Source organism: Convolutriloba macropyga, chromosome 4 (genome assembly GCF_964194025.1).
Source record: "Convolutriloba macropyga chromosome 4, txConMacr16.3, whole genome shotgun sequence".
NCBI classification, from domain to species: domain Eukaryota; kingdom Metazoa; phylum Xenacoelomorpha; order Acoela; family Convolutidae; genus Convolutriloba; species Convolutriloba macropyga.
Genome location: NC_134471.1, coordinates 24,584,465 through 24,612,331, shown reverse-complemented (window position 1 = coordinate 24,612,331; position 27,867 = coordinate 24,584,465). Strand labels below are relative to the sequence as shown.

The window sequence follows — 27,867 nt, the reverse complement described above, 5'->3', positions numbered from 1 at the left end:
AAGTCTGTTGCTAAAACAAAACCGATAATAAGCAATTTATTCCAAGTGTAGTCGAAAACTTAACATGACTCTCATATGCTGCAATTGTTTTTAATCATTTTGAATCAGATAAATGCATTTAAGCTTAAATTAATGGAAATTAAACCAGCAGGTTAAGCAGAAGTTAACTGTACAAGAAAACTTTTAAGAAAATCTTTCCTCGACATTGGTATAATTATGCATTTTTCCATTTTGCAGAAAGAAAAGCAAAAAGTCTTGCATACTATTTCTATAAAGATTGTTACAATACAGCATGTATGCAAAAAGCAATAAGTACAAAATAAGCGAGAAAACCCAGATCTTAATTGACAGGATATCTTGAAATTTTTGAGGAAAATGAGTTGTCAAAATAATGTGTCAATTGCCAACTCATTAATTCATGGATCAGAAACTCAGTTCACAATTTGTTTATTCGACAACGCTCCTGTGAAAAGATTTATTTCTAGTTTTCTAATCTGCAAGATTTGAAAAGGTTTTTGACATGAGAAATTTTTCGCAAGGAAAGAGAAAACAAAATCCTTTACCAATGTTTTGACAAATTTTAAATTGGATTTGATTGACATTCAAATAAAAGAATTAGTTCAATAAAGTTCCCGCTTTCAACCTAGTGAAATTTGTTATCGGCTTCGTTTTTGTTTGGTCTCTCAGTCTCGTCATTCAAGAAAAGAACAAAAGAAAAAATCAAAAAATATTTTTGATTTAAAATTTTTATTCCTGCTTGATATATCTTTTATATGTGTTTCGTTCAAAGCTAACACTTTTTCAATGCCTCTCTTTAGAATTCTGGGGATTGAAGTCTTTAGTGTCAAATACGCTTTAGAGCGATTGCATAACTCTGACCACAGGATAATGGGGCACATGATTGCTGCAGAAACTTTCTTCTGTGTGGTTACTCGGTTTTTGATTTTTTAACCCGAAGCAATTATAATTTTTGAAACTATTTCTTTGAAAAATATACATCTTTTTGCATATTGTTATTCGGCAATATTTTTGATGGTGTTCTGTTGTTACTGGAGCTACTTTATCTGCTTTATTTTGAGCCAATTTTTTATTACTTTTAATATATGAATTACATAATGAATACTTTTTTGAAATTTACTTAAGAGCATCTGTGGCGTGAAGAGGTAATATGAAACAGATAGAATTTCAACCCTTGTTTTTTCTTCGAGAAGTGAAAAAATTATTTTAAGGATTGAATCAGTTTTTCAAGAGTTTTTCAATAACACCTGTTTTGTATCTCTTTGCAAAAGATATCGGTAGGCGAAAACTGTTAACAAATAAATTATATTTGGAGGGCTCGTACAATTATAAATTGAACCTCAAAATTGACTTTTTTAAACCTTTTTTAGGTTCAACCGAATCCAGCTTCCTCTCGGCTATTCCTCGACAATTGCGGGGGTCTCAGTGGCAAACAGAACTGGAATAACTGACGGCTGCAACCCAGACCCATGTGCGACGGCGAGCTCATGTCCCGGCAGTTTGGTTTGTGTTGCAGTATTTGACACAGCGCATTGCGCGTGAGTTCAGCATCAAAAATTCTTCAGCTTTCAATAAATCCTTGAATTCTCAGCATCAAAAATTCTCATCTTTGAAACCTTCCTTCAGTCTCCGATTAGGTCGTCTAATATTGGTTTTATTTCTTATACTCCTAGCGATGAAAAGTTTTAGCACTATCCTGCTGAAATGAGTGGAAACTTTTTTATTATTTTTCCGTCTTTTTGTTTTCTCTTATTTTGCGGCCATTTTTCTGCTGTTTTACCGCTTTTCGCTTTCACTGTCAATTAATGGCCACAAGTTTTGAATCCGTACTTCACAATGTGGCACTGAAACAGTAATTATTTCAAATGAATGATATTCATCAATTTTCTGCGAGTTCTCTCACCTTTTTGATTGGTTGTTTGGGAATGAAATTTGAGCCAAAGGATTGTCGTAGGCAACTCAGAAGCTTAAATGCTTGTTTGTTTTTTCAGGTGTCCCCCTGGTACGGAGCTGAACACGTTTGACCAATGTGTTGACATTTTGGAGTGTGCCAGATTCAACCCATGTTTACATGCCATAGAATGCAGAGACTTATTTGGAAGTAAGTCACACTTGAACAACTTACAATATTTGTCGTTTTAATTGTTTTTTGTGTAAAACATGGGCATTTACTTTATATGGGGGAATAGATATGCGAGATTTTTCTTTTCTTCAGTCAAATTTTTGTTTACGCATCGTGGAGAAAAAAAGCGACGCATGATTTTGTGACCCTCAGAGGCTAGCTTTGATTTTGATAAGCAAACTAGAGATTTTATTGCAGGTTGAAAAAGGTTACTATTTGAAAAACTGAAAGGAAAGCAAGAAAAGGAAAAAAAGAAAGATGTTTTTTTTTTGGTAGGTGGTGAAGTTGAACAAGACATTAAATCTTAATGGCTTGAAAAATTGCCATTGAATGACTTTAATATGATGATTTCTGATTCTACAAATCTCTTTGGAGGCAAAATAATGCGAAATTTGTAATGTGAGTTATTCAAAAGACAAAACAAGAAAGAAACTTTTAAACATTTGCGAGCTGTTTTTCTTCTACTTAGTTTCCAATTTAGTTTCCTCTTCTTTGTATTTCAATTGTTTTACGATTCAAACAAAAACAAAATTTTTTGGAACATGGGAATTGGAAGTAAAAAAACCGATAAAACTTTTAAAAAATGAAAAGAAAAAAATTTAATTTTCTTTTTCTTGGAAATCTCAAAAGAATTTTAACAAAAACATTTATTGTCAAAATTTTAGTTTTTTTGTTTTTGTTTGCCAGACGCTGTTTTGTATCCTCAGGAACAAATGGGATGCACTGCACTTTATATGCAAGAAAACTATTGATAGCATTTCTAGAGAAAAGTACAAAACCAAATCAAAATTAATTTGTTTTTATTTATTTCATTGTTTAACTGGCTTTTCGAAACTGTGTCGAGTACTAATTGAGGCCTGTGTATTGTTGACACTATTGTCAAACGGCAAAAATATATGAACACAATTGTATTTTATTTGGTTTAAGAAATAGAAAGATCAAGACCTTTTAATTAACTTAATTACCTCATTTTTATCATTCTGACGAGACCTTCCCTAATTCCCAAGCCCACCTCTCGAATTTCAGTTGAGCATTGAATTGATTGCTTTTTCAAAGAAGTGTTCAAAACAATGGGGCGTTTCAGAAAAAACAACGAAAAACATAATTTCGCGAGAATGAAAAAAAATTGTTCTTTCTTTCAAATCTATTTGTTCCTGATTTCTCATGTAATCTTAAACTTTGAACTCTTCTTTCACTTTTAGGTGACAACCCAGTTTACTCAACAGTAAATTTGATTGAAAATGCGAAGATGTCATCCAAAAGTTTTTGCATTGAAAATAAAATCATATCCAGAAAAATATATGAAGAAGTCTAAAATCCCTTGTTGTGTATCTTTGCGCGAGCTGATGCCCTTCCTTGTAGCCTTTCTTCGTTGTAAATGTACATAACTTTAGGTGTTAGTTTGTATATGAAAACATATTAAATTTTCAAGGGAAATATTAAAACATTATAACAAAAAAGCAATCATCCAGAAAGAACGAGAGAAAAAAATGATTTTCTTTATAAACTCCCTTAATTCAGATTTCAATTAACTTTTTAGCTAAAATTAATCAACTGGTATCATTTAAATTACAGGAATTTGATTTTGATTTGACGTGAATTTTGTAGACGCCCTTTGTTTTCACTTCAAATAAAAGAAATATGAAAACTTTTTTCAAGTCGAAAATGTTTTCCTTTCTAAGTTGCTCCAAAATACTAGCCAAAAGCAAGTCCAATAGCTGGTTAATAGTTCAGTTCAACTATGAATGACCAAAACAAATATATATAGAAATTGAAGGTCAAGTGAATTGAAAAAAAATCTAGGTGTACTTCTTACAAAAAAAGACAAAAATAGACATCATTAAAAGCTCAAATATCAGATGATATCTTGATGTTTGATAATAATTGATTGTGAGAACTATGGAACTGGATCGTGAGTCTCACTAATGAACAAAGATTGTATCAATTGGTTGGTTATATTTTCGAATTGGAAAGTATTAGATGCGAAAAAAATCAGTCAATCATTTCTTTACTACTTCTAGATTGTAAACTCATCGCTTAAAATTTTTTCGGCAAAGTGTTGTCGTTGTTTTTTTAAGATAAATTTTTTTTGCGATTGATTGGCCTTTTTGAACTCCAATTCTCGGAGGAAATACTTTGTGTTGGACAATATTCGACAATTATTGAGTGGAATATATTTGAAGTTTTGTTTTTCGTAACGCAGCCGTTCCTTCACGAGATTTTTTAGAAACTCGATCTCATACATTCTGCTCATGAAGCGATCAATTGTCCACTACTGAAATACCATGCAATTATTTACTTATTAGTTTATGCATCGGTACAAAATTACTGTAAATGATTAATTAAAAATAAGAAAAAAAACGATTGTTGATAACATCAAAAGCAAAACTTATCGCTTTTGAAAAAAAAAGCTAGCTCAGAACAGACACCCAACAAGATGGAGAAATTTATTTCAACTTCTATGTTAAAGCTTTTCTACCACATCCTTACCTGAGAAAACTGTTATTTTAAAATGTCACACAGCGGCTGGAATTTTTTAAAGTCACATGAGATGCGATCAGTTGAAAACTTTTAGATGCTCGTTCTTTTTGAAATATATCATTCTTTCAAGATATGATTAGAAACCATGTGAAATAAAGTTTCCTGAGCTCTGCTGAAATAGATGTTCACAATCAGTAGCGTCTTTGAACGTGTTTTGAACGTCTTGAACTTCTTGAACGTCTTTGAACATCTTTGAACATCTTTGAACAAATTCCTTCCATAGAACTTTAAACTTTTTAGCTGCAAATACAGTAACCTCGTTGAGGATGTTTGTTTTGATGATTCCAGGTATATTACACTTTAAACTTTTCTCCTTTGAACCACACAAAAAAATCGCGTATTTTTTACCCGATTTCTGCAATTTTTGTTATTATGTTTGATATCATTTTCTGCCACGAAAAATTATATGAGGAGGGATTATATGCTCAACTAGGATCATATGCTGAACTATATGGGGGAGAATATATGCTCAACTAGGTATGCTCAACTAGGTATTATATGCTCAACTAGGTAATTATATGCTCAACTAGGCTCAACTATATATGCTCATCCAGGTTTAAGTTTTTGCTACCATTCGGCATTTTAATTAAACAATAATCACTTTTAGCTTGATTTCCGATTACTCTTATATTTTTTTGCTCAAATATGTTAAAGTTATCAAAAATTTTGCTTGCCTTATGGCTACTGTTTGATCCATTGACCAGGTGAATTTTACAATCAAGAGAAATTGCATAATACTGAAGATGGATCTTTTTTAAGACCTTGATTTTTTAAATTTTTTGTTGTCAACGGGAAATCAAATTGATGGGGTGTTATAGCAAAAAACGAATGGGAGAAATATAATTTGAATGCGTTATTTCTTTCAAACTGCATTAAAAGTGTAGAGAGAATTTGAACAAAAAATTTTGGATTTTATAGACACTTTTTCTCGCGACGGGCAGCTTGATCGCTGTTTCCGCTGATTTGTCTAGTGAATTTGTGCAAGTGTTTTAAAACTGATACGAATGTTCAAATGACGCGCGCGGATTTTCTTGTTTGATTTGATCAATGAAAGGCAATGGTTTTTTAATATTTGACTCTATATGTTTTCGAAAATGAATTGTAACTTTCTTATTTGTTTTTGTTGACATTTATGCTGCCTTGCCATTTAGAGTAAACAAGGCGGCTCGTTAATGTGCGTACGCACATGATGCTCCGACCCGAGCTCATCTACATTTTTGACTTAATTGTCAACCAAATGAAGAGATAACAAAAATATAAGTTTGAATTTTAAAAAAATGCTACAAAACCTAACTACAAATTGAATTACATAATGCCATTTCTCATTACAGCGCTCCCGAGATCTACCAATAAAAAGACTACGAGAAAAAACAGCAAACAACAAAATATGCAAAAACAAAATTTTCACGGCAGAAACCAAATATATAATTTTAAAAGCACCTAGTAACAACGTCAAAATGCAATCAGATAAAACCTTAACTCCACAAATTTAGTTTTTGCTAACTATACAGCAGATGTATGTTTTTCATAATGAGACTAGGTAAAAAGTTGACATAGAGAAAAAAATGAGGTTAAAGTCAAAGATCAATCAACATTTCTTAAACCAAATAATTTCAAAAGTCTAAAAAAATCTTTAGCTTTTTAACAAAATAATTCTTGATAAATTAAGTAAAAAGTCAATATGAAACTAATGGGACCTGTCTTTGCTGAGACTAAACCATAGGAATAAACTAAAAACGCAGAAAATCTCAAAAAACGAACAATTTACACAAAGACGCAGAAAATCTCAAAAAATTACGAACAATAACATAAATTATTGAAGCCATTAAAATCATTAGCTATTATCTGAATTTTATTTATTTTTATTTCAGTTTACATTTATTTTCATTCGGCTAAAATTATACTGAAAGAGAAAAGAAGTTCGTTCATTTGGGCCACATTTGAAAATCATTGGGATCTGTTATTACCTGAATAAGCTAAAAGAAGAGAAAAAGAAACACAAATACAACACTCACAATGTTTTTTTATGAAAACGCATAATGTCCACCAGACAAAACATGAGTTACGACATAATATTAGTAGACAAGTTGTTTTTTGAAATTCAAGGAATTGGTGTGGACGTCTCAATGACGAGAATAAGTTGACGAAAAGAACAAAAAAGACTGAAAAGTTTGAAAAATGTTTGAAGATGTATAATATCAAAATTATTAAGACTATTGGCTTTAAACTGACTGCTTCGGGTAACATCACTCATTACAGGTTTAGGGGCAACATTACAGACAACATTACAGGTTTATGAGACCGATCAGAATTTTACGGCTACCTAAAAATAAAAAAAAAAGCAAATACAGACAACTCACAAAAATTAAGCGAGAAAAGTTTCAAAGCCATTAGAGAATGAACTGTTCAGTATAAACGCTTCTATTTTCAATTAATTTTCTAACAGCAGGGTGACTGTTTCTATTGTTACAAAATGACTTGAAAAACAACAAAAATAAACAAAGATATTAAAACCACGAAGTTTTTGAGAAAAGCCCTAGTATCAAAGACATTAAATTCAAATATTTTCAACGGAGTTAATAAACACACTAAATTCTGCCTCAATGAAGTAGCAATCATAGGTTTCATTCGTGTGACATCAATAACTCATCACAATAGGTCGTATGGCAAAGAAAAATACATCAAAACCACGAAATTTTTGAGAAAACCCATAGTATCAAATTCATAAAATTCTACAGCTTTCAACGGAAGGCATTGATTACGCTAAATTATGCCTAGATGATGTGACGACTAGGATGTTTGTCATTCAAAATTTATCAATAAGACATTACAACAAGTCATTGACTATGAAAACAACAACAAAAACAGGCAAAATCCAAAAGTTCGGTAGAAAATTTAGAGAAGAAAGTGTCAAAGCTATTTAAACCATAAGCTTTTTTCTCTGAAAACTTTTTCAATGATCCATTGAACGTCTTCACTAAGCCAATAGGAGCTATCAGTATTAGGATAATGTAAAACGATTTCAAAAGGAACCAAAATTACTAAAAAAAATCCAAAAATTAAAAAAATTATGAAAACTCGTGCACCGAAGTCAAAAAAACCAATAGTTAGAAGACACAACCGCTAACAAGATAAATTGTTGTTGATGTAGAAGAAAAGCGGTTCTGTCGTTACCGAGACTGACTTTCAATCCACGAAGAAAAGCTTAAGATTGATTTATGTTCAAAAAAAAATTCAAAAAAAAATATTTTTAAAGACTTAACAGACATTAAACTCAAAAGCTTCAAAAGGAATTCAATGAATACGCTCAGCTATGCGACGATGTGAATACAAGGATGTTTATCATGCCTAGGTAATCAATAAGACATCACAATATGTCTTATGACTATGAAAAAAAAACAACAAATACAGGCAAAAACCAAAATTTCTTTAGAAAAATGGGAGAAGAAAGTGTTGAAGCCATTTAAACCATACCTTTTTCTCAGAAAGTTTTATCTATGATCCTTTGGACGTCTTCACTAAAGGAAGATGTAGCCATCAATATTAGGATGAGGTAATAAGATTTCAAAATGAACCAATAAAACGAAATGTCCAAAAAATTTTTTAAAAAGTTTGAAATCTTGTGGCATTGAAGGCGTATAACCAATAGTTAATTGATAAAGTCGCCAATGAGATTAACTTATGTTGCAGTGGTATGAAGTAGTTCAATCCTGTTTTTACTGAGACGAACTTACAAATCACAAAAATAAGTTTATGATTTACTAATTTTAAAAAAAATTTCGAAAATTTATTTTCAAAGTCTTAACAGCCATTAGCTGTCCACTCACAGCACTAGATAGGTTCACTTAATGCTCATTAGCAAATCAATTGCACTTTTAGTCAACAAGTGTATGCCATAGAATTATAAAGCTTTAGTAAAACCTCAAAAAATAAATCAAAATAAATCAAATAAAAGAAACTTGAATTACGAATCCAAAAAAAAACATGAGCAATCCCTTCGAAACAAATTTTTTGTTCATTGGGCTTCATTTGATCGTAAAAGAGGTTTGTCATTAACGGAACTTCAATATTAAAAGTGTCTAGTAGTCTCTAGGTGACTTGAAAAAACAAAAAAATTGCAAAATTTTCTATAAAAAAGAGCTCCCAAACCTAATTCGAATTTTTTTTATATATTAAACTTCCCTCTAAGACTAGAACTAGTCTTTATTATCTCCTTTCGTCTATTAAAAACCTAAACTTAAGTTACCTTTTGACGTGAATTCTAGTTTTGAATTAAATTTTTCGTAGAAAAAACGTTAATTCGAACGAAAATTACGCTAAAAGCTAACAAAAGTGAACCAAATATCCAGTGTTCACATGAAACTTTAAACCTCGATAACTCCTCGAAAAAAATGAAATTCAAAAAAATCTTTTTAGTTTCGAATTCTACGCTGGACGAGCTTTTTGATGATACCACGCACATTTCTCTACGATGAATATATCGGTCGTCCAAAATTCACGGAACAAAAAAAAACCCATTTGAGTATATAGTTCCTCCCCCCCACAAGTGGGGTCGGAACAATAAAAGAAATTCTAATTGAAGGTGTAAAAATGTTGAAGAACATATTGTTTTCTTCAGACAGTTTATTTGTTTCTATGATTGTGACGATAGGATGTCGGACGTAATCGTTTTTGAGTTCTGCTCTTCTTTGATTTCTGATCAATGTTGTCGATTATTCAGAGGATAGTTGCGCTCTTTATGGATGCAAAATTGCGCTTTCATTGTATTTTAAGCAAATAGTTTATTGTTTTTGTTGCTTCAGATCCGTGTGATTCATTCCTTTTGGCGATACTTTGGAGTTTTCTTCTAATTTTTGTCATATTTAATTTTTTATCGTTGAATCTCATCAATAAAAATAGTCATTAAAAGCAGCCATCTAGTGCATTTTATTTTGTTTGTTGTCAGTAAGGTAGGCTTCCATGTCTTTGGAATCTTTTGTCTGCAAAAATATTAATCGATAACTGCCGCATTTTATCTCCTTTCTCTGACCTGCAGTTTATTTTCGTTAGTGACGCTCCCACGCTCCCATTAATGGCACCAAAACAATAAAGAAGAACTCAAAAATTGATCAAGATCCTAATGTAAAATTAATAGAAAGAATCAAGTTGTTCAAAGAAAACAATACCTATTTACACTCATGCTGTTTACACCGTAAATGGGATCTTCTTTTAGTTACTCTACGTGACAAGGCAACAAAAACAACAACAAGTAGGAATAAATTTTTTAAAACTTCACAAAATTCAAGGAACAACTTTTTCGCTAAATTGTAACTCTGCTGCTGAATTTCTGTTCTTGAATTCACTCTTTGCCGCATGCTATGGCTTTTTGAACTATCGGCTGATAACTTTTTGAAATAAACGACTGATACGTTAAAAGTTAAATAAATTAAATTGGTTAACAGAGCTGGTTAATCGCATCATTAGAGTTTAAAGCGTTCGAATTTTGGCTTGAATTGTGTTTAGAAGTTGAATTCATATTTTTTTCTAAAAAAACCAAACTGTTGTTTTTATCAAGAAACTAGTCATGTTGATTTCTCATTTAGATGAACGTGGAAACTTTTACTCTGTTCAATTGGTGTTCATTCTAATGACAGCATAAATAGGCAGACCGAAAGTAACCTCACAGCTACATATGTCTGTCTTAGTTTAAGAATACAACAAACTTTAATTTTTGTAACAATATACCGTCGTAAATAAAATTTCAGTTGTTGAGTGGGGGAAAGAGAGTGACTATTTGTTAATACTGCTGTTTTTGCGAGAGCGAGAAATGGAGGTGTAATAAAATTTTGTAAGGGACCAAAATTTTTTGTTCACATGTAGCTTTCTTAGGCAGTTCGTTTATTTCAAATATTTTCACATTTATATTAGTTAATATTTTAGTTATTTTATTAGTTTATTAGTTTTGCGATTTTTTTCGGGTGTTTGTTCGAGAACAGACATATAGTTGCTTTTTTCAGTAAGTACTTTTGCAGTGATGTACTAGGGATGGAATTTTTGTAGTTACTTGAATTTATGCTTTGAAATTATGGACAATTTATTTCAACGTTATTACCTACTTGTTTTGTAGTAAATTGAAACTAAAGCCTAACAGACAAAAGAGGGCCAATTTATTGTTTAAGCTACAGATTTATCCCCATGTGCGGATGTGATCTCTACAAATCAAATGCTTATTGAAAAACTGGTAGAAAAACAGATCTTTTTCTTTGGGTTTACAGACTATTTGTATGAATTTAATTTACGCTAACACAAGTATAGAGATGCTATAAAAATAGCATGTTCATCAAATGCTCCTACTATCCGCGCCTATGAACTGATTCCTTCTAGGAAATTAATCTAACCGTCCTTGTTTTCACAACATTAATTTTTCAACAAAAAATTAAAGCAGTTAGCTTGTTTAGCTAATTAATCTGCATCAGACAAAAAGTTTCTCAATGTCTTGTGAAAACAGCGAATATAAAAATTAATGAAATCTTTTTGTATCAATTGTTTCTTCAGATTGCCATGTTATATCTTTGAGATTAGTAACCTAATAGTTATAATGAGATTAAGACCGAATTCAAGATCGAATTGGATGTTCTTTATTCAGCTTCGAATAGTCAAAATGACAATTATAACTTCCAATTGCTCGACTTGGAGGACGATTTTCGTTGTATTTCAAACAGCTTTCAAAATCCTTCGCAAATCCATAAGACATCAGACTTGTTTTAACTGCTAATGGAGAAATTTTGAGCAAGTTGTCGTTTCGGTTCTGTTTTTGACTTTCCAATCTTTTTTGTGCGTCCAGTAGCGATTTCCTGCGCGCCTTCAAACTCGGAGTTGTTCTGACTTTGGAATTTGTTACTTTGACTTTAGGTAGCAGTTTTGATTCGCTTCTTTGAAGGGAACTGCTGACTTTACCAGAATTTATGGATAAGCATAATTTTGTTTACCGTCGCCCCTTTTTTACTCGTAATATAATAATCACCTCAGACACCTGATTGTGTACTTTTCCGAATTTCTTGCAGTGAATTTTTTTAATAAGTTCGCCAATTGACTGAAGTTTTAAGAACCGCTTTAACAATTTTTTCTACCTTTTCTAATATTTTTTACTTCAGCATATTTCAACATCATCTATGAATTAATTTTGTTACTTTTGAAACAAAAAGCAGCTTTCAAAATAATTAAAACGATATTTGAAAATTGATTTTTTTTAAATCGAGATAAACCAATGATGTTAAGTAAGGCTTAGCAATTTTGACAATAATTATGAACTATGCAAAGCCTAATTTAACATTGCAGGTGGATCCGGTTTGAAGAAAAAACTTTTTTTTAGAATTCAAGCCTTAAAGCATCTCACTTTTCAAGAAAATAGCTCCCTTAGTTGTTGGCTTGGCTCTTCAGCATCCAGATTGGCCGAAGTTTCAAATGACGTCATTTTTGTTTCATTCAGGATTGCGTCATTGTTGAAGTGAAAGTCACCGTTTGTGGTATCATCAGTTCCATGATCAATTAGATTTACATCTCCTGGAGGTTTAATGGGGGGTTGATCGCAAATACGCCCAGTTGAATTTGACAAACTTGGGGTAGTTTCGGGGGTTTCTTTGTCGGGGGCAACTTTGTATCGAGATGTGAGAGGGTCCTTCTCAAACCTAACCCCGTACCGCTTCTCAATCGTGCCTATGAAACGCATTACCGTTCCAAGGTTCCGAAAGCGTTGTTCAGTCTCGGCTGAAGCAAAACAAAAGACGGACCTGTTAATTACTATTTTAAAAAGAAATCAGAATTGTATGACACAATAACCTAAAAACAAAAAATGATGTATTTATATACGTGAGCAATTTTATTTTAGCTAGAAAATCCTTATTTTTGATGCAAATTTAATAAACCTTAACCGAGAAACTCAAATATCTTCAAGAATTAAAATCTTTATCAATGCAGACTTTATCAATAAAAGTTTTTACCCTAGTCCAAATTCAACGACTATTTTGCAATACCTACCAAAACTCTTTCAAGATTATGCATAATCATACCACAGTCTTGAAAAGTTCTCGCCAGATAATCTGAGAAGATCTTTTACCAGACAATATTCGGAATTCGATTATGGTAACTGACCTGCTTTTCGTTTGATCCTGACTGCCCTCTCCAGCTTCCTCGTCTCGTACAGAGGACATCCCCTTGTGCAGTAGCACACGAGGTACAAGATTAACACAAATAACCCAATTGCGCTGAAGAGCAATATCCATGCGTTTGCACTGGAACAATATTAGAACTCTTTTCTTTTTTGAAACAAGTAAATTAGATTATAACTAAAAGGTTAAAGATACTTGAAACAAATGAAACATTATTAAGAAATCATGCAAGCATTGATTAATATTATTTTAAAAATTTAATTAAAAACCAAATCATCAAGTCAATTAAATTATCAAATTTGTTGTTTTCTTTTGCTAAAAATAGAAGTATAACTTTTGAATACTCCTACGTTGATATTTAAAATGATGCGTTTGTGTTGAGAAACATCGTCATTGAGAGAAAAAATGAAAGTCGGCCACCCATACGTGGCGTTTTTTATCATGACCTTATGACGTCATGAATACTATATTGGAACATATTTGAAAACTCGGTCTTATTGGTTGCACTTTCAAAATGTTTTCCAAGTGATGACATGTTTGATTTCTTCATGATTTCAACTGATCTGAATACTCCGATTAACTAAGATTGTTTTAATAGACGTCTAACTGAAGAGTTTGAATAAGGACATTGAGTACATCGAGCTAGGGTGACATCCCAGGATGCTATATAACGTGTATCTATGCCAAATTTTTATTCAATTATTTTATTAATCAATGTATATGAATACGAGTTGGCGACGGCTTGAGTTTGGTCAATAACTTGGGTGAATTGGAGGTATTTTTTCACCATAAATAGTTACGATAATTAATCATTCCCCACACCCTTTCATCCAATGTTAGGAAGAATACTAACTTACTTTTCCCCGTTTTCGTAATTTTGCTTCTGTGTCTATTTTAACTACAGAATGTGTCTATTTCTCTGTCTATTTTTCACCCCTACTGGTTTAAACCCTATCATTTCACCCCGATTTGAATCCTTTTTAACGTTTGTACTACAATCACTCGGTCATTTCTTGCAGCTCATAGCCACGCTTCAGCAGACCATGGAACTTGTTATTAAACTGTCAAAACCAAACATGTGATTAATTTTTCCGCTTAGTTATGAGAAAGCATGCTTGTAATGCCGTATGCTAATTTGCGGCGTGAAATGATAGAGGGATAAAATGATATGGTGTTTAAGATATGAGGGGTTAAATGAATCGGAAAAGAAGTAGAACCCTTTTCGTCAATTGATAAATCTATTGATAAAAGTAACCCGAGAACAATTTCAGACAAGTTCACTCCTGTGATGCTGTCTCCTGAAGAGACTCCGTATTCCGTCAATTTCTTCACCTTTCCTGCACTTCCACTTCCACCCGTTCCACCTCCTCCTCCGCCTCCTGACTGTCCACCTTTCGATCTGAAATTCACGCACGTTTAACAAATCCTAGAGAAATTAAAAATTAGAGGGGAATACTAGTCAAATATATTAAAGCAATATAAAATAATATCTTTTTAGTATATATATCGAGACTCTTAGAATTTCATTCCAGTTAAGCTCTGCTCTCATTGGTTCTTCACTAGTTGACATATTATATTTCATGTTCAGCTGAACTTAGCCGAGATATAGGTGAGTGTGTTTTTAGAAATAAGATAAAACAAGGAGGCTCGGTAATGTGCGATTGCACATGATGTTCCGACCCCACTCAACCACAATTTTGACTTAATTGTCTACCAGATGATACATGCCATTAACAAGACTAAGAGGCAAGACAAACAACAAAAAAAATGAACAAGTAAATAAAAAACAAAAAGTGCAAGTGTACAAAAAATATTAAAAATTAAAAACGTACATTAAACTTCGCGAGAAAACGGTGTTGAAGCCGTTAAAGTTATGAACTGTTCACTAAAAACAATAAATTTAAAAAAATGCTTCTTCCAATGCCAATAATGTAGGAAGATCAGGACATCAAAAGGAGGAACACAAAAACAAGGGGCGTCATTTGAACATAAATGAGAATTAATGGGCATTATTGAACCTCTAAATTAATTTTTTTGTTTGTTATTGAGCAAACAAAAAAAGCAAAAAATTCAAAAAAGAATGGCGTACTATTACAATCGAATCATTTTTCATTGTAAGAATCCACGATGAGATCAAAACTGACCTTGCTATAATCGCACGGCTGTTAACAAACGTAAATCTTCCAAATAATTGCGTAATAAATGTTCTGGTATACGAAAATTTTTAACAAAAAAATATATGCATTTTTTTTATAAATAATGGTTTAAAATAGCGAAAGGCCTCCAAATTGTTAGTTCCAGATCGCTTTTTTAGGAACCGCAGGTACAGATGGCTCTCCTGTGAGTAAATGAAGATTTTGTCTGTGGTATTTTTGAATCTCTGTACTACCAGTCACTTTGAACAATGTGGGCTAAAAAAGGCATATTTGCTTACATTTTTTCTTTAAAATGTTTAACTATTTAAGAAGTTAGCCAACATTTTAGCCAAAAACGTCGTTTCAAACAATTTATCAACCCCTTTTATCTTTTAATGTCAAACCAAAAAGACTACCATTTACAATTTTATAACATTTTTAAGCAAAATTGATCAAAATTGTAGCAAAATTACGTAAAGTGTGAACAGAGCGACGGAAGTAGGCTAAAATAAAACTTTACCTCTCAGTAATTCCTCGGATAACGCGTTAGATAAATCCTTTCAATTTCAGTTTATACGCTTAACAAGCTTTCCAGCCACGCACAACTCTGTAGGATGAAAAAATCGATCGGCTTAAATTCACTAAACAAACATTTTATATATTCTTAAGGTTCATTGATTGAATAAATAACACTGAGCAAGAGCACGGATAATCAAATTGTATCCATAATTCCTATGTTAAACTGGATGGTGCTCATTGACTCCTCATTCTGCAGTTTTCTAAAAACTTTAACTACAAGCGCTATTTAGTGGCATTTTAGTAGATTTTTTGGAAAATATTTCAGAAAAGTTTCAAAATTATCAGCACCGTCTTTTGGCAACATTTTTCAAGCTATGATCGAATTTGTCTTCTTGGTGAATCGTTATTTATCTTTCTTGGAAAAAAAGTGCTGCGTGAAATTTTATTTTTAATTATAAAGGAAAGGCGTGAAGCTCAAAATTGAAAATTTAATAAGAGATACTTACCCAACAAGATAATGAACTTGACCTCGCATCATTTCGTCACCTTGATTCACCTCCGAAGTAAGTGCAATTCACTTGGAATTTATTCCCTCCAATATAATCAGATAGATTATGATTTATAACTAGATAAACCAGCGATGAGTGAATAACTAACTGCTGCCTCCAAAACACATCATGTTAAAACCTCGGGGCGGTCGTTAAAATGTAATAACTGATCGATATTCATAGTTAACTAATGCGATTGATAAATTCACGTGATTTTACCATATGGGCGTTTTTCGCTCCCGGCAATGATCGTAAAAATTTGATTGTGTGATGTATTCTTCGCTCCGGGAAATTTCAGCTCTATTTCAGCAGCACATGGATAAAAATGATTAAAAGGCACGGAAATTGAATGGAAAATTGTAGTTGGTTTTCAATATTTGAAATGTAATCCCATTTTTATTCAAGCCATATACTTCAAATTTTATAGGATCAATTTTTGCAAGTCAGAGGAATCAAATTTCAACCCTAAATTTAGATTAAAATTCTCTATGTTCAAATATCAGAACGCGCATAACCATGCTCATCAAAGTTATAAATAATAACCATAAAGATTACAACAAAAGTGATAATAGGAATATTGCTTTTTGATGTTTTATAACTAGACTACTTTTCAAGTACGAATAAGGAATATTACAGCCTAGCAAAATTGAGGACAGTTTTTTAATTTTCAAGGATTAGTTCTGCCCAAAATTGGAAGAATACATGTGGGCTTAAAGCATAAATTTTAACATTTCCCACTTTTAACGATCGAGTTTGAAGTTAGGATGCTTCTTGTTCCATTTAAAAATCAATACTTTGTCGCGTCGATGAGATAAATTATCGATCAATAATTCCTGAATACGACTTAGAAAATTATTTCACGCGGTGGATAAAATTGAAGCACGCTATCGAAAACCCTATTCAAACCGGTTCTAGGAGGTGTAGAATTTACTTGACAGGGCCCAATGCGTGGGGGGGGGGGGGGGGTTCAAGGGGAGTTAAAATTTTCTCCCCTCTCAGTTGTGTGTTATTTGTTCTTTTGGTTCAATAAACGTCACCTAGCAATTGTCAAAGTTGTCACCGTGTCAAGATTTGAGTCTTACGTGCTGTTTAGAATGTCAATTAAGAGTGAAAAGAATTTGCGTTTGTGAACAATTCGAATTTAATCCAACGAGGAAATCCTTCGAATAGTCCCTGGGATACAAAACCCTGCTCTAAAATGAGCGTCTTTGTCCCCGTGGAGTTCATTCAAGTCTTCCCACATTGCAACCATTGTATTGAAGATCTTATAACTAATTTGTAAATTTTTGGTGCAATTTTTGTTTCCAATTTTTTGAATGTGTGCATGCATTATCCAATTTAAAATTTTAATACATGCACAGACGGCTCGCTGTGAAATCTGAATAAATTTTGTTGATTGGTCTGCATTAAGGATTAACTGGGAATTAGTTTTCTCTCAGGGTCTTTTAGCTGTGAAATTGAAACTCATAATTCAAAATTTTAATGAAATCGATTGAAGCTCCCGTTTTAGTCCCCGATGTATCAAAAGGCACCAACAGGGTCAATACTGCTTAAAATTATATGACATAGCAGTCTAGTTAAGCTCTAGCGAAATTTTTTTCTTCAAAATTTTGAATATAGAACGCGTCTTTTCATTGGTCGAAGAAAATTAATTTCATGAACGGAGTAACAGTATTGCCTTGAGTTTTTTTGTCACATTTTAAAATTTTTTTCCTATTTCCATTTTCATGTGAGAGGGAAAATGTTCCGCCAAAAAAAATTTTCTCTGAAGAAAATATTTTGCTTGCTTCCATGAGAAAATTGTTCAAACTATAGAGGAATATTTTAGAAGCATTGTAGAGAAATTGTAGAGGAAAAAAAACTATATTGAGTCTTTATCATCTGAGGCATACATACCTTTGCTTGAATGAAGTTGAGTTAGAGTAAAATGCCTAGAGATAAATCGAAAACAATTTCTCCAGCTTTTGTGTTTTTTTCCCTTTCAAGTGGATTTTCTGCTTGCATTCCTTATTAAACCCTCTAATCCGCTTTTTAATTTTCAAACCAAATAGACTTCTCAAACAGTTTTAATTTTTTTGATTAACACTGCACTGTTATTACAAGTTTTTGAAAACTCCACGGACGGCTTCCTTTTCTTTACAAACTTACTTGAAATGAAAAAATATTTTTAAATAGTTTTTTTTGTAAAGTTCACCCATTAAATGATTTTTTCTGGAAACTCATTTTCAATGTTTTTGTTTTACTGAAAAAGAAGCTAGTTTTAAGTATGTCTTTTTTAAAGAGTTGAATGCAAATAGCCAACAAGGCGGCTCGGTAATGTACGATGGCACATAAAGTTCCGACCCCGCCCATCCACAATTTTGGCATAATTGTCTACCAAATGAGGAACAGATAGAAAAACCCAAAAATTATTTTTAGCGAATCCCAAAAAAGCCCAAGTCTTTTTCAAAAAATTCTGTATGAACGATAAGATAGCCTCCAAAGCAAATAACTCAGTGGAGTAAAAATTGATGCATTAGCTTGATGTAATATGTCAATATTAAGAAAGCGAGTCAAGATGAACGTCAAAAACAAACAACAACAACAGCAACAAACATTATTTACATCAAAAAATTTTTTTCCCTCTTAAAAACTAAATTTAATAACAAAGTCAACATACCGTCAGATAAACCTAAAACTAAACAAAAATAACTAATAAATCACCAGAAACCATATGCGACCAGTCCATAAAAAGGATTGGTAACAATTATACAAAAAAGAACAAAAACAGTAAAGTAAAAAAATTAACTTATTTTTTTGAAACTGTTAACTTCAAAGTAATAAATACCATTAGGAATCAATTAATATTACCACAAATTTACGATTACCACTGCTCCTATAGAAGGACATTAGGACCTGTCCTTATTCATTTTTTAAAGCGGCTAAAAAGAACAACAAAGAACAAACAAAATTTCAACTGAAACTTGCCAGAGAACGCTGTCAAAACCGTCAAGCCAAATTTTGGCACTCAAAGTATATTTGAATGCGCCTTTTTCAAACAACTATAATGTAGTATGTTGCCATTCATTAGTAAGACTAGGTAACAATTAGACAAAAAGGCGAAGTGCTAAAGTAGGTAATACTTTTAATTTTTTTTCGAAACAAAATTACATTCAATGTCATGAAAGGCATTAATTACAAAAAGAGCTATGTAAATAGGGTCATTTATTCATGAAAAGGAAGCCCTCGAGACCTGTAATTATCCAGAATATTTCTTGCATCTACAAAAAGAACGTCAAATATGACAAAAACCAAATTAATTTACTTTTTTTTTGTGAAATATTGGTGTCGAAGCCAGTAAGGTCATAACAAACTCTTCAAAAAAAAAAGATTTTGGGACACCAATCCATTTTATTCTCTTGACACCCATAATGCCGTATTTGAACTGTAATTAACTAACGAGATTAGGTAACAAAAAGAAACATAAAAAGAACAAAATTGCGAAGTTAAAAAGTTTTTTTTAATTTTGGAAAACGATTGTTTTCAAAGTCATGAAAGCCATCAGCTATCTACTAATATCAGAATATCGGTTCTTCTATTCTTCCATGAAAAACCAATGAAAGCTATCACTATACAGGAAATTTCATACGACCGAAACGACAAAGTATAAATGACAGTTAGAGACAAAATTAAAAAAAATTCAATTGATTTCTTCAAGAAAGAGGCGTCGAGGCCGTTAAAACGATTATGTATATCTTTCAGGATTTTAATATGTTCAATTGTGCCTTATTTTGAATGCTAACAAGGCGGCTCGGTAATGTGCGATGGCACATAAGGTTCCGACACCGCCCATCCACAATTTTGTCATATTTGTCTACCAAATGAGGAACAGATAGAAAAACCCAAAAATTATTTATTGCGAATCCCAAAAAAGCCCAAGTCTTTTTCAAAAAAATTTGGATGAACGATAAGGTAGCCTCCAAATCAAATAACTCAGTGGATTTAAAATTGATGCATTAGATTGCTGTAATATGTCAATATTAAGAAAGCGAGTCAAGACGAACAGCAAAATCAAACAACAACAACAACAAACATTAATTACATCAAAAAATTTATGTACCTCTTAAAAACTAAATTTAATAACAAAGTCAACATACCGTCAGAAAAACCTAAAACTAAACAAAAAAAACTTATCAATCACCAGAAAACATATGCGACCAGTCCATAAAAAGGATTGGTAACAATTATACAAAAAAGAACAAAAACAGTAAAGTAAAAAAATTAACTTATTTTTTGAAACAGTTAACTTCAAAGTAATAAATACCATTAAAAATCAATTAATATTACCACAAATTTACGATTACCACTGCTCCTATAGAAGGACATTAGGACCTGTCCTTATTCATTTTTTAAAGCGGCTAAAAAGAACAACAAAGAACAAACAAAATTTCAACTGAAACTTGCCAGAGAACGCTGTCAAAACCGTCAAGCCAAATTTTGGCACTCAAAGTATATTTGAATGCGCCTTTTTCAAACAACTATAATGTAGTATGTTGCCATTCATTAGTAAGACTAGGTAACAATTAGACAAAAAGGCGAAGTGCTAAAGTAGGTAATACTTTTAATTTTTTTTCGAAACAAAATTACATTCAATGTCATGAAAGGCATTAATTACAAAAAGAGCTATGTAAATAGGGTCATTTATTCATGAAAAGGAAGCCCTCGAGACCTGTAATTATCCAGAATATTTCTTGCATCTACAAAAAGAACGTCAAATATGACAAAAACCAAATTAATTTAGTTTTTTTTTGTGAAAAATCGGTGTCGAAGCCAGTAAGGTCATAACAAATTCTTTAAAAAAAGATTTTTGGACACCAATCCCTTTCATTCTCTTGACACCCAAAATGTCGTATTTGAACTGTAATTAACTAACGAGATTAGGTAACAAAAAGAAACATAAAAAGAACAAAATTGCGAAGTTAAAAAGTTTTTTTTTTAATTTTGGAAAACGATTGTTTTCAAAGTCATGAAAGCCATCAGCTATCTACTAATATCAGAATATCGGTTCTTCTATTCTTCCATGAAAAGCCAATGAAAGCTATCACTATACAGGAAATTTCATACGACCGAAACGACAAAGTATAAATTACAGTTAGAGATAAAATTAAAAAATTCAATTGATTTCTTCAAGAAAGAGGCGTCGAGGCTATTAGAACGATGATGTATATATTTCAGGATTTTATTATGTTCAATTGTGCCTTATTCTGAATGCTAATAAGGTGACATGAGATCTGTCAATAATGTGATAATGTGACAAAATTAGAAAACGTGAAAAACTGGCAAATATCAAAACAAACAAAAATCTGAAATCTTGTAGTATCAAAGCCAGAAAACCATAACTTCAGGCTTAAAACTGCAACCGAGAATAAATGTTAAATCAGTAGAAAAAAGAAGCAGTCTTTTTTTGCTGACACTAAGCTGGAAGTTGAACAAATAAAGAAAAAAGTAGAGGAAAAGTTAATTAAGCCATTATTTATTGAAAAGTCAATTATTGTTAAAAAAAGAAACGACCATAAACTTTCAATTAAAAAACTAAATGCATTAGTTTCGAGCTGCTTAGCCAGCGAATTGGTTGGACCTATCACTCCTGAGCTTTGATTTGATATGTTCTGTTCTTTATTATTAAAAAAAGTCATTTTTAAAAAAAAAAGACCGACTGATTACAACCCGATTTTTTTTTGGATTGTAACAGTCCAAGAATGGCCCAAAACTAGCCCTGCTAATACTTTTTGTCCGTTAGGAACAATTGATTTTTCGAATGTTGGAGATATAGATAATTTGTTAGTGGAAAACTCAAAATAAATTCTGCATTTTTGATAATCAACGAGTAAAGTTAGCAAAAAACGGCAAAGTTTCAACTACAGTGCGCTCTCAGCGGACTCTGAAGTAGAAATAGCCCCCCTCTGAGTCTACAAAGATTGTCTGAGTGTTGTTTGGGGTTGTACTGTCGGCAAATTTAATCAAAGTGGACTAAAGTAGCTTATTTCGTGCTGTTTTTGATGAAAAAGGCTAAAATTTGAAATGTTTATCCAATTTTTTTGACCAAAAAAATTAAGTCAAAACAATCAACAATGCTTGTTCGTCTTCAAAAATATAATCAACGACACTGTTCTTAAAAACTATAACAAATTTTAGCAAAATTGACGAAAATTTAGGCAAAAATTCCGGAAAATGTGAAAACAACGTGAATTCACTCTTCTTTTCTCAGAAGTTTAAACATCGATAACTCCCTGTAGAAAACGAAAATTAAAAAAATCTTTATAATTCCATATTCTACGCTGGACTAGCTTTCTAATGATACCAGTCTCAACTCTCTACGATGAATATATCGAGCGGCGAAAATTCACGGAACTAAAAAAAACCCATTTGAGTACATAGTCCCCCCCTCAAGAGGGTCGGAACAATAAAGTGACATGAGAACTGTCAATAATGTGGTAATGTGACAAAATTAGAAAACGTGAAGAGCTGGCAAATATCAAAACAAACAAAAATCTGAAATCTTGTAGTATCAAAGCCAGCAAACAATAACTTCAGGCTTAAAACTGCAACCGAGAATAAATGTTAAATCAGTAGAAAAAAGAAGCAGTCTTTTTTTGCTGACACTAAGCTGGAAGTTGAACAAATAAAGAAAAAAATAGAGGAAAAGTTAATTAAGCCATTATTTATTGAAAAGTCAATTATTTTTAAAAAAAGAAACGACCATAAACTTTCAATTAAAAAACTAAATGCATTAGCTTCGAGCTGCTTAGCAAGCGAATTGGTTGGACCTATCACTCCTGAGCTTTGATTTGATATGTTCTGTTCTTTATTATTAAAAAAAGTCTTTTTTTAAAAAAAAAAGACCGGCTGATTACAACCCGATTTTTTTTGGATTGTAACAGTCCAAGAATGGCCCAAAACTAGCCCTGCTAATACTTATTGTCCGTTAGGAACAATTAATTTTTCGAATGTTGTAGATATAGATAATATGTTGGTTGAAAACTCAAAATAAATTTTGCATTTTTGATAATCAACGAGTAAAGTTAGCAAAAAACGGCAAAGTTTTAACTACAGTGAACTCTCAGCGGACTCTGAAGTAGAAATAGCCCCCCTCTGAGTCTACAAAGATTGTATGAGTGTTGTTTGGGGGTGTACTGTCGGCAAATTTAATCAAAGTGGACTAAAGTAGCTTATTTCGTGTTGTTTTTGATGAAAAAGGCTAAATTTTGAAATGTTTATCCAGATTTTTTGACCAAAAAAATTAAATCAAAACAATCAACAATGCTTTTTCGTCTTCAAAAATAAAATCAACGACACTATTCTTAAAAAATATAACAAATTTTAGCAAAATTGACGAAAATTTAGGCAAAAATTCCGGAAAATGTGAATAAAAACAACGTGAATTCACTCTTCTTTTCTCAGAAGTTTAAACCTCGATAACTCACTGTAGAAAACGAAAATTAAAAAAATCTTTTTAATTCCATATTCTACGCTGGACGAGCTTTCTAATGATACCAGTCTCAACTCTCTACGATGAATATATCGAGCGGCGAAAATTCATGGAACAAAAAAAACCCATTTGAGTATATAGTTCCTCCCCCCTCAAGAGGGTCGGAACAATAATTTTTGTTGCAAGAATTTCTTAATTTTTTGTGTAACATATTTTGTTCTTTGTTCACACCGAAAAAAAATTGCATACATATCAAATATTGCAATTCTACGTATTTTTTAAAAGTCATCAAAGATGCATGCTTAAGAGTACAACTTTAAAATGGCGTAAAAGAAATCAGAAAAATTTTATTCGGTGAGATTTTTCAGAGCTTATAATTTGTTTTGTTTAACTTCGGAGATTTTTTCAATTATTTAGAAAGATACGTTTTTTTCCCAATTGGATCAGAGCAATTCATTGCGAGACCCCGGGGAGGGGGGGCTGTCTTGCAAGATTTTTGCAATTCTTTGCTATTAATGGCTCTTGTTTACCTATAACCTTTCAATTGGAGGAAACATTGTACGCAAAATGGTTGCGCGTATTTAATGAGAAATATTGAAACATAAGTGCATTTGGTATCTAAACTTTTCATAAGAATACAACTTATAATACTCCTGCTTAGCATATATAGCTACTGTTTTATTTCTTTCAAAAATCTACTGTTTGTGTTAGAAAAATTATTTTCACTTCCTTTATTTTCCCTTTTATAGCCAAATTCTGTGTTTACAAAAGAAAATTGTTATGTTGAAAGTTGTGCAGAAACTTCAACACTACAGCCATGTTGGTCGTAAAAGCTCATAAGTGGAAAATGTTATTTTAAACACTTCTTTCATATGCTGATCATGTTCAAACTTGTTCACTTATTTTGCCTATTTGCAAGGTTAATAGTTTTTTGGATGAACTTCGTTAAAGACGATGTTTTGGCGTACAAGTGTTTCCCGGAATGCTGCGACATCTTTTGAACTATGGCTGTTTTTAAATTTTACTCTACAAGTTTGCAGGTGAGCGTTTTTTCCAGACTATAGTTCAGTTTCTTATGTCTGTAATGAAGTCCAATGTAAGTGGATTTTTGTCCGGAATCCGAGTTCATAATATATTTACTTCTGTAGTAAACATTTTCATGCTCAGAAAACGGGTTAATGTACAAAGAGTTTGTATCTGATTGGAAAAATTTCTTATGAACTCAATTTATACAATAAAAATTTCTACATGGTGGAAAACCTTGGCTTTCATTACAGACATAGCAACCTGAACTATCTTCCAGAGAAACTATGAGTTCGGTTTTTGGAATAGCGTTAAGCTGGAAAATGAGAAACCAGAAAGTTGCAGTAAATAAACCACCAGTAGTGGATAAATTGTTGAAGAGCAAATTGCAAAGATAAATTTTAAATGCTTGTTATTCTACGTTTTTACATTTGTACTCGACAGCGTGATCAGGTAGAGCCTTTATGAGGAGAAGGTAGACAAAAAGGTATGACAATTAAAAATTAATCAGACAAACATGAAACTACAAAATTTGCAGATTTAGGGAAGCTGCAACTTAATGTTCAAACAATGCATGTGTTTGAATTCAAAACAAATGCAATTACAGAAACAGAAAACAGATGCAATTAGATGTAAGGAAAGGTCCAAATATGGCAAAAATTCGACATTTTATTTCAAAAAGAATTGATAATCCAAAATGTGAACAATTTCAAATGAATTATCTGTTTTATTAATTGTTTTTTGGTGTTTCTGATGACAAACAACATCAGCTTTGTTCATCTGATGCTGCTTAAAAGCAACTAAAGATAATAAAACGGGTTTAAAGAGCAGCTCTATCTCATTGAAAAATGGTAACACAACTATTATTAAAACATGCTTGGCTCTGGTTATGATAGAAAAAAATTGTATCTTTATTTCTCATAATTTTGACGCCCAGACAAGGGATTTTTCGAATTGAAACCTGCAAGAAATGAGTGTGCAATATTGATTTTTGTTTCAGCATATGAATGCGTGTGTGAAGACGGGTGGGGTGGTCGCAACTGTGACGAGGCTGGGCCAGCTGCACTAGTTGCTACTGCAACTCTGTCATTGGGAGCAGTAATCATCATCATTTGCAGCATCATATTCCTAATATGTTAGTCATCCTCAATCAGTTGGCGGTTTTAGAAACTTTTTTATCGATGACATGAAAGTGTTTATTTTCATTCAGTTTTGATAGTCGTTTAGGTTTTCTTAAAACATTTTCTTTTCTATATTATGATGACCAAACTACTTTTGGTCAATTGTTGGAGTAGTTAATGATAAACTAAACGCCAGGCTCCAATCTCGTAATTATTTGCAATTTAAGGACAACCTAATTAATATCGAAATGTAATTTAAATTTTCAGTAATGCGATTTAAAGAAACTTTAATAGAGAGAATTCCCAGGTCGAGGTGGCCAGACCGAAGTGACCCCTGATCAGACGAGTTTCGAGCGCACACATGTTCGGCCCTGAAATCCAGCACTAATTGTTCACTTAATCCAGCGTTATTTTTTCACATTGTTTTTGTCGAGCGATATGTGAAAATTTGAAAGTTTTCCACCTCTTCCTCATTTGGTAGACAATTAAATAAAAACGTGGATGAGCGGGTTATCGAAGATCTGCGGAGATCATCCATGCATATGGTCTGGGACAATATTTCGAACGCACTTTAGTCTGGACAATGGTCTGGAACTCGTCTGGACAATGGTCTGGAACTTGTCTGATCAGGTGTCACTTCGGTCTGGAACTCGTCTGATCAGAGGCGGCTTCGGGCGCACTTCGAGCGCACACTCGTCTGATCAGAGGTCACTTCAGTCTGGGACGGTCTGATCAGAGGTCCCACTTGTCTGGGACGGTCTGATCAGAGGCGATTTCGAGCGCGACCTCAACCTGGGTTGCTTTTAACATTTATTGAACTTTACACAAAACCTCGATGTTAAACTGAATATAATCTTTTGCAATTGAAGTTCGTAAAGTTTAAGAAATTATGAAACCTCGCCTTGCGCTGTCGTTTTTAAGTTCAAGCTGGCAACGACCAGAGCCGAACCGCTGTTCAAGTCTTTGGAGTGCTGTTCAATTTGTCTTTCAATCTTTCTGTTCTGTATATCGTGTTTATCCATAGAGTCAGAATTAGATTGATTATTGGCAAATTTTTATTAGTTTGGCTTTGCTGTTCTTAAAAAGAAATCCATTGTAAAATTCCATTCACTCTGAACGCACTTCAAAAGAGATAATTATTTCCTCTTTCAACATTTTTTGTTTTTTAAACAATACCTCGACGTTAAATTGAACTATACACTCTTTTGTAATTGAATTTCTTCAAGTTTATGAAAGCATGAACACAGAATTAATACAGTATCATAATCACTTTTGCATTCCGTTGTCATTTTCATTTAGTGATCCTGTTCCTGTTCTGCTACTGTCGAAGCGGAAAGAGAGTGAAAGCATTCACAGCTGATGAGTTGGACTTCCACGATCAGAACATTGGAAAGAAGGTCAGTTCTTCGCGTTTTATACTATTTTATTCGCGAAACTCCGAAGCTCTTCTGATTTTTGTTCTATTTTAGAACTTTTGCTAACAAAATTGTTGAAACATATTATTGTAATTTTCTGTTAAAGTGATGAAAAGAGCAAATAAAGGTAAAAATTGATTCAATACCATTGTAGCACTTTTACCTTCCTTTTCTCCTCCGGAACGATGTGCACAGGGCTATATTTTTGTGGTATAAGGTTTTTTTAAAAAAATATTTTAGGTTATCCTTGCAAAACGTTATTTGATTCACAATACAAAAATCGAAAGATTTGATCATGATATCGAAAACAGGTCCGTTGAGGGCGGAGAAGACGATGCCGACTTTGTCCTCGATCAACTCCGCAAAACCAGTTGGGCACGTTTCTGCAACCCTCACCCCTCCCCCATTTCACGCCTCCCACACTCTGTTACCAAATGGGAAGTCGCCCGGAAGTGTGAACCACTCCACGACTAACTTGTCAGGTGGTCCAAGGTCAACCCGAGGTATGTGGCGTCAAGCCCAGTGCCAAACAGAGCTACCCCTACACCAGGACCTAATGAGGATGTCGGGAGGTATAGTTGTTTCCAGATTTTTTGTTTATAATTAATAATATTAAATTGTCCAGAAAACAAGATTTTTGTGAAATACTCATTCTCATTTTGACTTACAACTCAAAGTGGTTACCGTGATTTGCTGTTGATGTTCAGATACCTGAAGGCCAAGACGCATGAGTTGGACAGACATGTTGCCAACATGGGTGGCCATGACACTCTGATGGTGTATCACTACGAGGGAGGGGAGAGCGAGAGG

General features: G+C 32.7%; 2 protein-coding genes across 2 annotated transcripts in view; one reads left to right on the top strand and one right to left on the bottom strand.

Annotated features, from left to right (window-relative positions):
• Nucleotides 1-27,867, top strand: part of LOC142338031 (neural-cadherin-like) — a gene marked incomplete at its 3' end in the record, with an annotated part of 261,027 nt that extends 233,160 nt beyond the window's left edge. Inside the window, 8 exon segments of the mRNA XM_075387664.1 lie at nt 1,389-1,556; nt 2,010-2,119; nt 25,522-25,656; nt 26,942-27,042; nt 27,373-27,420; nt 27,422-27,545; nt 27,548-27,629; nt 27,765-27,867. Coding sequence (XP_075243779.1) covers nt 1,389-1,556; nt 2,010-2,119; nt 25,522-25,656; nt 26,942-27,042; nt 27,373-27,420; nt 27,422-27,545; nt 27,548-27,629; nt 27,765-27,867 — 871 coding nt within the window.
• Nucleotides 11,939-17,372, bottom strand: LOC142338334 (uncharacterized). Its single transcript, XM_075388038.1, has 4 exons — nt 15,989-17,372; nt 14,084-14,227; nt 12,812-12,951; nt 11,939-12,427 (listed from the first exon to the last, which is right to left on the bottom strand). Exons 1-4 carry the CDS (start codon nt 16,018-16,020, stop codon nt 12,060-12,062), a joined length of 684 nt encoding a protein of 227 aa, XP_075244153.1. The 5' UTR covers nt 16,021-17,372; the 3' UTR covers nt 11,939-12,059.